The 12,394-nt window shown below is 44.0% G+C and overlaps 1 protein-coding gene across 1 annotated transcript in view; it reads left to right on the forward strand.

Annotated features, from left to right (window-relative positions):
* Positions 1 to 12,394, forward strand: part of Slc4a4 (solute carrier family 4 member 4) — a 325,511-nt gene that overhangs the window by 37,648 nt on the left and 275,469 nt on the right. The window contains exon 2 of the mRNA XM_028752664.1: positions 6,499 to 6,572. Within this exon, the coding sequence (XP_028608497.1) occupies positions 6,500 to 6,572 (73 nt within the window). The 5' untranslated portion in view covers position 6,499. The remainder of the gene's footprint in view (positions 1 to 6,498; positions 6,573 to 12,394) is intronic.

Below are 12,394 nucleotides of genomic sequence, written 5' to 3' on the forward strand. Positions count from 1 at the left end.
GATACGTTCCGAGGAGTACAAAGAAACTTTTAAGGCAGTTTGTAAGTCTAGAATTATGTGATGTATGATTCTGCTCTGGGTTGCAGTTTTACTTTTTCTTTAATCTGATTTCATGTAGGGTCACATTTCCCTGGCCCTCGGCCTGTGTCAATGACCAGGCTGATTAGGGAACTCCTGAATTGGAAGGGAGGCTTATTCTACATTGTGGCCTATTGATCTGTGGGAGACAAGACTGTGATCAACCATGCTTGTCAGTTTTGCTGTGCCCATCTCTCTCTCTTTTCTTAATATATCTATCCAGAGCTTTAGCACTGTGCATGGTAAAGCCAACGACCACGTTGTTCTCCCTCACTTCCTGTGGGGATACAAGTTCCTCAGGGACCTCTGTGAACTTTGGAAGGGGATGGTTACAAACTTTCCTTCCTTCTCCTCTTGCAGTCGGCTGTAGTGAACACTTGTTGCCAAAAGATGGCAGTGTACTTTGCAGAGCTGAGATGGCTCTGTCACCCATGACTCTGACAGCTGTATGTTGTTCTTTATATACATGTTGCAAATACGGACAGCACATTTTACAAAGTAACTAAAGCACTGATAAAATGCTGTTGGTTAAAAAGAAAAAAACCTCAAAAGAAAACATCGAGTTTGCAAAGAGCTTATAATAAGAGTGATTCTCTACCTCTTTGAAGTGATGAGGAAAGGGAACATTGTTACAGCATTCTGTGTAGTTCTGGAGTAGAAATCTGTGATGGGCTACAGTCTATCTTTTATCTGACTTAAGGCCTGCGGAAGGGCAGGGAGAGCCTAATTTTGAGGTTTGAGGTTTGGGATACCTGTAGACTGTAAGTGAAATTCCCCAGCAACACTGTATACATAATTATCATGACAGTAATGGCTCAGTATTTTTCCACACTCTATACATATCTGTGCCTCAGGGCATGTAAGTGCAGAACTGTTTAGCATTTGCTGTGTGCAGAAAAGCTTTTATAAAAGGAGAGGTGATGGGTTCATTGGATGTCATAAATGGACCAAGCTGGTGATGATGGAATAGAATGTTTAAATACAAGGTTAACTAATAAAATTGAAGTTGTGTGCACAGATTGAACCAGTGATGTCAAACTCTAGTTTGGACATGTTGACAGCAAGAGTCATTCTGCTCCCTGGTGCCACCTCTGGAAGCTGTCAGAAGTCCCCGACAATATTGACTGAGGGGGTGATGGGATGGTTCTGGACTCTGACTGGCAGCTCTAGCATGGCCAACTCTAAACCACGGAGAGCATGCTGAGTTTAAGGTGTTCGTTCTACACAATAGATGCCACAATCGATCAGAGGACACACAGGACAACTGCCATCCCGAGGTGACAGGGAAACAGGTGGCTCCAACTCAGACAGCAGCCCTTTTGCTAGTGCACCTCTTGGCAAAAGCCCCAGGCTAAGAGAGAACTGTGCCGCATGAAGTTCTAACTCTGAAACCAGATGCTGTTACCATAGAGACAAGTGAACTGCTACTGTGGGAGGCGAGACAGGGAAGCATGGTAGAGCATAGGGAGGCAGGAGGGCAAGTGAGGCGAATCTGAAGGCTAGCATACCCATAGACCTTCAACCTTTAACAGCACTGTGACTAGCAGGCTGGTGTTCTTGAAACTTGTGTGCTGGCGGCCTGCCACTTGCTGACTGGCTGAGTGGCAGCTGCCTGCACCGAGAGTACTAGTCAGCGAGCACGTTGGCAGTTGGCACGGGCTCAGGGGGGTGGGATCTCACAGGGCTGGAATGTGGATGGGTGCTTTGGGCCCAGTGGCTGACAGTTTTGCACAAATGTTTCTCGTGCCGGACTTAAGTCACCCTCGTAGGCCTGCTCCGTGATTAGGACCGGCTGGTGAGAGCTTGCCCATTTGGCAGACGATTTGACATGTGTTCCAGTTAAATCATTTTGCTATCCCAGAATAATGGAGAATTAGACCTCCCCTCCCCTCATGGATATGGACTTGTATAGAAGGGGTATAACTTCCCCAATCAGAGGTCAGGTGAAGGAAGGCAGCGTTGACTCAAAGTAGATTTTACACTGACTGATATAAAGCTTGGCTTCCCTCACCCCTGACGCTGGTAAGGAGCTTCCAAATAAGTTCTGAATTTTGCCTCATGCCGGCAATGTGAACAACAGCCGAAGTATGGAAGTATGCTTCCTTCTCTGTTTTCAGCAAATGCAGGGCACGTGCAAAGGGTATTTTAAAGGACAGATTCGGGGAGGGGGGGCTGATTAGTGACTGGATGAGTTAATTTCTTCCTACTGATTTATAGAGGAGAAACCGGTTAGGTCAGCCACTTTACGTGGTATCTCTGTCTTACTAATAATAGCCAGCAACTGCTAAGAGGATATAAGGCTGAGTGACTGATATTTGTCATGTAAAGAGGAGAGATGCCTCTGCTCTGTGTAGAAGGCCAAATGCACGAGGATGACCTTGCACTTGAGGAAGAGGAACACCGCCAGGCTGTGTGTTTTTGCTCTGTTTCACTTGCTGCTTTACGGCCGAGAAGAGGCCTATTTGCAGGCACTCTGTGTGAGCCATCAGAGAGAACAAAGTTCTGATGGCTTGCTATGTATAGTCTTGACGGGAATGTGAAATATGCATCAAAGAGCCAAGGAATGCACCAAGCATGACCCCCACTCCATGCTCACATGGTGGGGCTGGGTTGTTTTCTCAACTTGGCCAGAGGGCTTGGGCACTGACCGTTCTACCTTCCCTTCCGATCGACTCTTGGTTTTTCTTGCTCTCCTTTTGCTGTTTATGTGCGGTGGCATATGGTTTTGGAAAAGGCTTTGATTTCTAGGTTGAATGTTTTCTTTAGGAGTTCTATCAAGAAACAACAGAATGCCTGCCTGATGGATCGGAGGGTCCAAAATGGCGTCTGCAGTTAGTTGTGTTGGACTCAGCATGTTGACTGACCTGGGGTTAGTTCTGTTTTCCAAAGGGAGAGAAAAAAAAAAGTTAGGGTACGTGCAGTTCTCTGGGAGTTTGTTGTGCTTCTGAGGAGTTTAAGAAAATGTTATTATGGCGATGTCCTCCTTATCTGTGTGTACAGATTCTGGGTAGCCGTTGGCTCCTTGCACTTTGGACTACTCCCTGACCTCCAGGGAAGTCTTTGAGAAGGTAGATGTGACTGTATATCCCTGGTGCCTGAAAGTATGCAGGATGCACAGTAGATGCTCAGTTAATATTTATTCTCCCCCTACTGGAGGAAGGTAAGAAACAGAAAAAGGACCACCCTCTCTGTTCCTCTCTCCCCTAGCACTGAGTGTGCAGTGTTTCAAGTGCTTCTGTAATAGGCACCTGCATCCTCCATATTGACAAATCTAACTTTGGCTTCTCCATCTCCGTCCTTCTCAGTTTTCAGGTGGGGCTTCTCTGCTCTCTCTGACTTTCATGATGTCACCTATGTCCAGTTTACACCGGCCTCATGGCCTGACTTGGGGATGTTGGTGTGTTTTAGCAGGTAGTCACAGAGCCGCTCCCTGAACCTGCTTCTCCTTTCTGCATGCTTGCATCTGGTAATAACTCCAGCACCAGCTTGATGCATGCATTTTGCCGCATTTAGCAACAGCCCTGAGTCTCTAGTTCCCGTCTCAGGCAGTTCTGATTACATCAGCAACTTTTTTTTTTTTTTTCAGGATGCACATCTCAACCTTAAAAAGTGTCCAGAATGAAGTCTCCATGGCTTCCAATTGTGTGATTTTCACGCAATGCCCTTGGTTCTTATGGTAGTTTACCAGTTTCTCTTGGGCCCTAACCATCTGTTTACCACATCACAGGTAGAACGACCCTTTGAGAAGAGAAAACAGTCTCCATCTTAGTATTCTTCAGAGGCTTCCAGATACTTCAGCTCTGACTCCTTCTCCTGGCTTGCATGACCTGGCTCCCTCCACCTCCTGGATGGTGCAAACCTTTCCTATCCTAGGGCCTTGCCACTCGGTTTTCCCTTTGCTTGGAAGGCTCTTGTACATTTTCACAAAGCGACTTTGCCTCAAGTCAGGTCACTTCCTTGGAAGCCTCACTGCACCACTGTGTGTTAGATAGCCTCTTATGGGGTGTTACTCCCTGCAAAGCTCCCAGCACGCCCTCTGAGAGTATCTTGTCCCTCGGTTTGTTGTTAGATTGTTGTTGCTTTTTAAAGGACATTTTTGTCTTATTTGTAGATTTGTTCCCCTCCCTCTGAAGAATAACAGGAATATAGCAAGCAGTAATTAAATATTTGCTGAATCCATGAGTAACGACTGTATTATTTAATTGGTCCCGAGAGTCTAAGGCTCAGAGAAAATGGTAAATGGCTTGATTTCTTAGCCTTTAAGGTAGTCCTTTGCCACCATCATCCTGCTGACTGACCCATATCCTATGTTACACATTTAGTTTGAGTTCAGAGAAGAAAAGTATTCTGGCATGTATCAGAATGATCCATTGTGTCCAGGATCATGTCTCCAAAGGAAGACTCTTACAAGTCTTTCCAAAAGTAATGAGCTTCTTCTGATCCACATACTACCCAGGTCCAACTCTGCTTAGTTTCTGAGACTAGACAAGATTGGGCAGCATGGCCATAGACCAGTAATGGGTACCCTAATGACAAAAAGAAAAAATAAGAGAAAAAGAAAAGAAAAGAAACTTATTTTATTTCAACTTACTTTGTTACAAATTATGTTGTAGAATGCTATCGTGTGTCTGTGTGTGTTCACTCTCTTCCTCTCCCCCTCCCCTTTCCCTCCTCCCCTGTGTGTGTGTGTGAGCACATGTGTACATACTACAGCACATGTGTGCAGTCAGTTCTCTCCTTCTACCATGTGGGTTCCAGGGATCAAACCCAGGCCATCAGACTTAGAGGCAAGCTCCTTTACCTACTAAGATACCTCACTGGCCCAAGAAACAGTTATTTAAGTAATATGTGCTAAGTTTGACCCTTCATTCAAATCTCAGAGCAATCAATGCAAAATTGGTATTATTGTGTTGAAGCATTGTGAGCTGGATATAATTGCTCTAATTTGATACAAGGAAAAAAAAAATCCCCGCAACTCAGAAAAGTTCAGTCCATTCCTTTGCTCCTGGTGGCATAACTATTAAGTGGTCAAATTGGATTTTTTTTTTTTTTTTTGCTTTTGACCTTTTATGCGAAGGTGATTGCTTGGTAAAGGAGATGTATTCCTAAAATAGGAAGGGAAAATGGAATTCAGCGTACCCCTGCCTAGATTGTAGCAATTATCTAAAGCACCAGGACAAGTTATACAGACAATATAGAAAACAAACTCAACCATATCCAGTGCTCGAGCACTTAACTGGGTGCCTAGAATACAGAGCGAACATGTGGGCCTCTGGCAGATCTCATATACGGGATGACATAAAGCAGCTGTCCTCAGAGAAAGTTCTTTGTTACCAGACCCGTGCTACGCAAGCAGCAATTGAGCAGTCCAGGATTTCTTTCTGTTTCCACTATAAATAGAGTTCATGGGATTCTGTATATGGAAGTTAGTGCAACGAGAAGGAGCCGCAGAGTAAGGGAATATAGCTCCACTCATTCTGTAAACTAGAAACATGTTTGGCACCGGGAGGCTGCAAAAAAAAAAAAAAAAAAAAAAGAAAGAAAAAAATCGCTGCTGTTCCTTGGATAGATTCTGAGGTCTTATTTAGCATATGAAATTGCAGAGTAGATCCTATTATGTAAGGAGACAGGAGGACAGCAGAACGTCGTTACAAAATGAAGAACTTTGTGCCCTTCAGAAAAAGAGTTAACGGCACAGACAGCACACAAGGGGATGCGTGATAAGAGTGTGGAAATGAATGGACAGGGTGGCGTGTATAGGTGCTTGTCGCTGGAGCCCGGTGCGGGATAATCCTCAGATGTCAGATTTCCGTAAGGCCAACATGTGACTCAATGCTTGCCACTCAACACAGAATACTGGGCTGGTGTTAAGAGGCTGGCTGCAAGCTAGGCTCCTACTGTGCATCAGCCTAACTCCCTGTCGCTCTGTGTGTGAGTGGGTGTGCATGTGCTCAGATGAGGGTATACATTTTGTGCAGTGGGTGTTTAAAGAGCTAAGCACAGAAACTGGATTTCCACAAACGACTATCACGAGCACTCCAGACACACCAAACTTCCTCTCTTGGTATTTTTTTTCTCCTTTTGCTTTCATCTCTGTTTCTCCCTTCTGCAACTCCCCAGAGGGAGCATTCCCCCTCCATATCCAGCCTACAAAGATTGGGATTATTTTCTGTTCCCTATCCATGTGGCTACCCTCTCAAGGTTAGAACTGAAGCTATGTGGGGCCAGCACATTCTCCAGCACCAGATGAGAAGAGCTGCGTGAAGGAGTGACAGCCACCAAAGGAAGAGGAGAGGGACTCTACCCTGCTGCAATCATGAACAACAGCTTGCAGGTTAACCTGCCCAGAAGCTGGGCTGCTTCAAGTGGCTCACTTCAGGAGAAGTCTGAGCATTCTTTTTTTCTTTTCTATTACTATAGGATGGAGGATGAAGCTGTCCTGGACAGAGGGGCTTCCTTCCTTAAACATGTGTGTGATGAAGAAGAAGTAGAAGGTGAGCCTGGTGGGTCTGGGAAAGTGTGTGTTTGTGTCCTTGTCTCTGTAGATCATGACAGTCATACAGTTTGTGCATTTTGTATTTTTAAACGCCAAGTCCTGCTTGTGGGGATCTCCTTAATCTCTACCTTTTGCTTCAATACAGGAAGTGATTTTAGGAACTTCATCTGACCCTGAGGTTCGAAACCAGCAGGGTCTTACCTGTTACATTTTTTTTTAAAGTGTTAATTTAAAGCAGGTGTTCATGTAAGCTTTGCGTCCCCATCAGAAATGAATGTTTTACTAGGTAATTCCAGGAAGCCACCAGATCTATAGAAATATGACTGTTAGCATATTCTACTATTCTTTTCTGGTAGCTTACAGAGGAGAGAAGCAGATGTTGCTGGGGGAGAGAACAATATTCATTGTTGTAGGGAAAACAGGTCTAAGCTGAGGGTTGAGAATGGTTGTCATGGATGAGCCTTAGTTAAGAAAACCACAGGCGAGGATTTTTGATCTGAAAACTCCTCAGAACCTCTTGCGCTAATGTTTCTTTCTAGTGCCTGTTAAAACTGAAGAAGAGTTCCATTTTATCTGGTGCTGACATACTTGAGCATGCATCCCCCTCCACTAACCTCCTGACTTATCAATAACGTTGAGGGAGTACTTACCACTCGGTTGGTAGTGAGAAAGCAGAGTTTCATTAGTATTTATTGAGGTAATGATATGAGGGCATCGCAAACATGTTCTATTATTGAATTTTAGTATGAGGGTTATAGATAGCGTTCTATTATTGGTATTTAGTATCAGGGCTATAGATAGCATCCAATGGAACCCACAGATGAACGATGTGATCAGCTCCTCCTGTGAGTGTCACTTGAGAGGCAGTTCTGTGTTTTGGGGGCTGTGGAGTGACAGGTCCTCGTGGTTAGCATTTCGTGCCTCCTTAAACCTTGGTGCAGAGGACAATGAGGTTGAGAAGAGGAAAGCGGAGATTGCATGTTCCCAGAGTGGTTCTTCAAGCAGATGGAGCACCAGGGCAAGGGTTTTTGTGCCCCTGTGCTCCCAGGAACAACCCCAGGATGGTGGTTATGCTGTTTCTCATGTTTCCTTAGTGACTTTCCTCTGCCCTGTTGCATGGATGATTGTGCCCTCTCTGCCCCACCCCCTGGCTTCCCACACTTAAGCCTTGAAACAGACTAACAAGAATTGGATGTCTAAGTTTCTTAGAAAAATGGAAACTACAGTATTTTCTCTTGTATAGTTTTATGGGTTCCCTTCAGTTGTTACAACATGACTATGGGAAAAAAATGTCACGTTGCAGAAGGCAAAAGAGTAAAACTTTTCTTCACTGCTGAAACTTCATTGCAGTCATTGTCCCCGACTGTAAAGGAGGAGATACATTCACCAAGTCAGAGCAAAAGAAATAATGCCGGTCTGGGTGAAAACTCTATGGTCTTAGAACAATTAGGGTGAAAAATCCTTGGGAGTGGGAATGTGCACACATTCTCCTTGAGAACAGGGCCCTAGCTGAGTTCTCAGGAGATGTAAATCTCAGCTCCTGAAGGTGCTTCCAATCTAGAGCGCAGTGCCACAGCGGGCGACCGTACTCCGGTTCTGAAAGCTTTGACAAAGAACTGTATTTCCTGAATTATTTCCCTTGATTTTCAAGCAAAAAATTAATCTATGGATCACAGAATACATCATAACATAAATAACACACAACTCTGTAGCCCGCTCTCTTTGGGAGAGAAGCGAAAAAGGCAACCAGAGGTTATAGAAGTGGCCAAAAGCATGTTGGTTTTAGTGGCAGTGAAGTTTGTTCTTTCCCATTCACAGGACACCACATTAGAGTTGCTCATTCGTGTTGCTGGCTGGTGCCTGGTCTGATCCCTTTTATGTCAAGGCATGTCATGTTGTCTCTTGTTGAGGACGTTTAGCATGAGAGTTGCTTATGGTGGACTTGGTGTAAGACTTCCAACATGGAGACGCTCCTTCAGTAGACAAACTGGAAGTTACGAACTGGTTCTTTCTCCTTTAACGCCCTTCTACTTGCCCCCCACCCCCACCCCTACCCCTCAGCTGTTTTTTTATCAGATAGAGTTAGATGGCGGGATTGAAACATAACATTAGCTCTGGGTGAGGGTTCCAAGAGTAACAAGGGATACCAAGTTGAAATGGACCAAGGTTTGGTGGCATATCCGTGGCTCCTGTGATGAATGAGGAAATGGATGGTTGTCGTCATGACGACTGACAGAGATGGACTTTTAAATGGGGATGTGTTTCTCGAGGTTATGGGTGTATTGCATTATTTGTAATTTCATAAAAAGGGCATTACAGATGGGGAACAACGTGTTACTTCCTGAATAGCTGAATTTTTGGCACACTTTGGCACAGGTTAATACTGTGGCTTAAGGATGGAGAGTTCAAAGGACAATGAGCTGAGAACACCTTCCTGTAAATTATCAGTTAGGTTTCCTTTGACCCCAGAAGTTATTTATTTTCCTTCTAAGATGACCACAATTCAAGCATATTATAATACACCTTGCAAAAGTAAGCTAAAAGCTTTGCTTTTTAGTAATTTCCATAAGTTTTAGTAACTGAGGTCAGGAGCTATAGTTGGCTTGACATGTTCATACAGGGAAAATATTTCCTAGAATTCCTGAGGTGGGATGCCTTGATTCAGTTCACTGAGGCCAGAAGAAGCTCGCCTGGGCTTCTTCTAACAGTGCTCTGGGGCTGGAGAAACTGAGACTTCAGGCCATGCTCCCAGTTCACCTTGTTCAACTTTCCTCTCAGTGGGCGGCATAACACTTAATCCACCTCCTAAAAAATCTCAACTGAGAGCCATCAGCTGCAAAACTCGCAGAGAACAGAGTGAGTCAGGAGAGCAGTCATCTTTTGTTTAAATAATGAACTTATCTATGCCGCATATATTTGAAGACTTAAACTGTGTTTTCATAAATCTTCCCTCATGTGTTAATGGCTTAGATACAGCAATTCTGAAAAGAAAGCCAAGTGCTAATTTCGATCTGGGAAAAACAAATGGAAGATTTTTAGATCCATTCTTTCACAGGTCACCTTATGCTGTGTATGGCTTTGCAGTTAACATCCAGTGCCAAGTGTCTCAACTTGGAGAAAGAGCTTTGTGGTTCAGACACAGATATCTTCTCTGAATGGAAAAGCCTACACTTATTCTTAGGCCCTGCTATATAGAACTGGCCAGTGGATGGTAAATTGGTGCTGCCAGAACAATGCAGGCCACGGGGAGTTCATGTATATTGGAGGTCTTGGGTTTGATTTCAAGCATAGACAGGGGAAGTTGCCAGGCTTTGTTGGTCAAGCCATGCTTGAGATAGCTTCCCCCGACCTACCCCAAGATGGGAGGAAATTATATAGATTAAAAACAAACAGTCAGCTTGGAGATTGGCAGAGTGGTATGTATCTGTATACCCAGTGCTTGAGAAGCGGAAGCAGGTGGATCATGAGTTCAAGGGCAGCCTGAAGACCCTGTCTCAAAAGAGTCAGCTTGGATTTTGGATCTGTGTGATATAAACAGATTACTTAATATTCTCATGTTTTGCAATAGGGGAAAAAGAGCAAACTCCACCTTATCCTTTGAGATAAGGCCTTGGCTTGGCTAGGCTAGGTAACTCCCCAGCGGCCTTGGCAGTGCTCAGTTCAAGAGGAGGGGCCTCTCCTGAACTTTGAATCCAACTAGCAACTCAGGACACATAAATAACAGCAGGACAATGTGGTCTGAAATGTCTGTTTCTGAGGCTTGCTTGGTGCCATTTCAAAGCTGTTAGGGTACAGTGTGGTAGTTTCTCTCCATTTCAAAGCTGAGCCCCAAGGGAAGTGCCTTCCCTCTTGTTAAAGACTGGAATAATCCTAAAAATCTTACTATCCCCGATGGTCATTAAGAAAGAGAGTACTGTTTCAAATTCTGGAATTTATCATGAAGGCTTTTCAGAGAAATTCATTTTGGAAGTGTAGGGCAGTATTTGGGACCGATTGGGTGATTGCCCAATCACCAAATATTTGTTAAAACCAAAGATGTGTTCATCAATACATAATATGGACTAAATGAAGCATATGCAAAATTATATAACTCTCATATCTCTGCTTATAGTCTTTGTTAGTATTTTGTTCTTAGCCCTTAAAGTCAAGTGGTATATGATATGGTCTGTAATTTATCCTTGGTATCCTGTTCGATGTTACATGGGTCATTTTCAGTTTTATCTTGCATATATGTATGGAGTGATAAGAAGAAGTAGCCACTAAAGCCCCTCTCTCCAAACCCGTCTTATTGTTCTGTTCTATGTTTTGAAAACAGAGACTAAAATGATGAAATGGGGGCCTTTGACTTCTTGGAGGTCAGGACCTTAACATTTTACAGACATGAAGTCATAATGACTTAAGCTGGTTTTCAGTAGAAGATATTGTGATGCTCTGTTCATGTGTATGGGAGGAAGGTGGTGTTCTAAAGAAAAAAGGCGGAGCCTGGCCTGGAAAACATTTGTTAATAATTATAGTGGTCAGAACAGTAATTGCAGAGAAGGAGGGAATGAAAACCTATCAGATGGGGAGGGAGGGGCCAGGTCAGGGCTGGGGCTATTCTGAGCTCTGGACCCAAGTGTCCGGTTGCACCGTGCTGTCCACTTGAACTGCTCAGAAACTGTGTACAGAGGGAATGCTTGGGTAAAGACTGCCAAAGGAAAAGCCTTCTTAGCCGAAACAATGTATCCCCACATTGGAAAACTTTAAAGAGTTTAAAAAGTTCCTTATTGACTAGTAGCTTGGCCCTACCCTCCCTTAGCAGATGGGCTGCTGTAGGTCTTTTTCCTTTGGTCTCAGCTAACCACTCTCCTGAGGTCCTAAAGCCTGCAACTCTTATCCCCATGGCTGCTGGGCACCTCTTGCTGTTAGAGAAGAGAAATCTTTATCCTTAGATTTTGTCCTCAGCGAGGAGGTTTCATGGGCTTTTGAAACAGGAAACAGGCATTATACCTTCCCACAGTTTCCCTCTGTTGAGAATTCCCTGGTAATATGTTAAAACCCCCCTTGAAGCCATTTCCCGGGCTAATTGTTGACCTTCTTTTATGACAGTAAGCCTCAACAAATTGAACTTGGTACTTTGTGTTTTGCAAGGATTCAGACATTCTGAAGTGACACTCAGGGGACAATTTTGCCTTAGATGAAGCTTTTTATCTGGTCGGTTAGTGAAATGTTGTCTTATATTTACATCGGGAGTATCTGCTAGTTGTCTTATTCATGTGCTATTCCAATAGAGTGGTTAAGCATCATCTGGATAAACCGATTCAACAAGACTGAATAAATAAAACTCCCAAACTGAATCCTGTTAGGGAATCATTGCGTTAGTGAAGGAAGCCACTTAGAATGGAGGGTTTGGGTTTCTTTTTCCATAAAATGGAAACAGGGAAACATGCCATTTATAATATACCTCGTGATAATTATCCAAAATGATGTCATCGGTGTATCCAGCACTCAGAAGAATAGGAATGCTTTTACATTTGCGAGGGCCTGGGTCTGACTCCTCAGAATCCTGGGCTGGAGTGATGAGTGTTCGTAATGCCTGAGTTCCTCGGTGAATCGGGAAGTGGAATCGTGGGTATCTTAAGAAACTCATAGCTATCCTGGCTTACACAGTGGGAAATGGTAAAGAGACCCTGTCCCAAGCAAGGTAGAAGATGCGAACTGATGTTTTATGTTGTCATCTGACCTCCAAATGTGTGCTGTGGTATATGGACACCTACATATTCTCTCTCTCTCTCTCTCTCTCTCTCTCTCTCTCTCTCTCTCTCTCTCTCTCTCTCTCTC

This window comes from Grammomys surdaster, unplaced genomic scaffold (assembly GCF_004785775.1).
Source record: "Grammomys surdaster isolate TR1022 unplaced genomic scaffold, NIH_TR_1.0 125928, whole genome shotgun sequence".
Lineage (NCBI taxonomy): Eukaryota > Metazoa > Chordata > Mammalia > Rodentia > Muridae > Grammomys > Grammomys surdaster.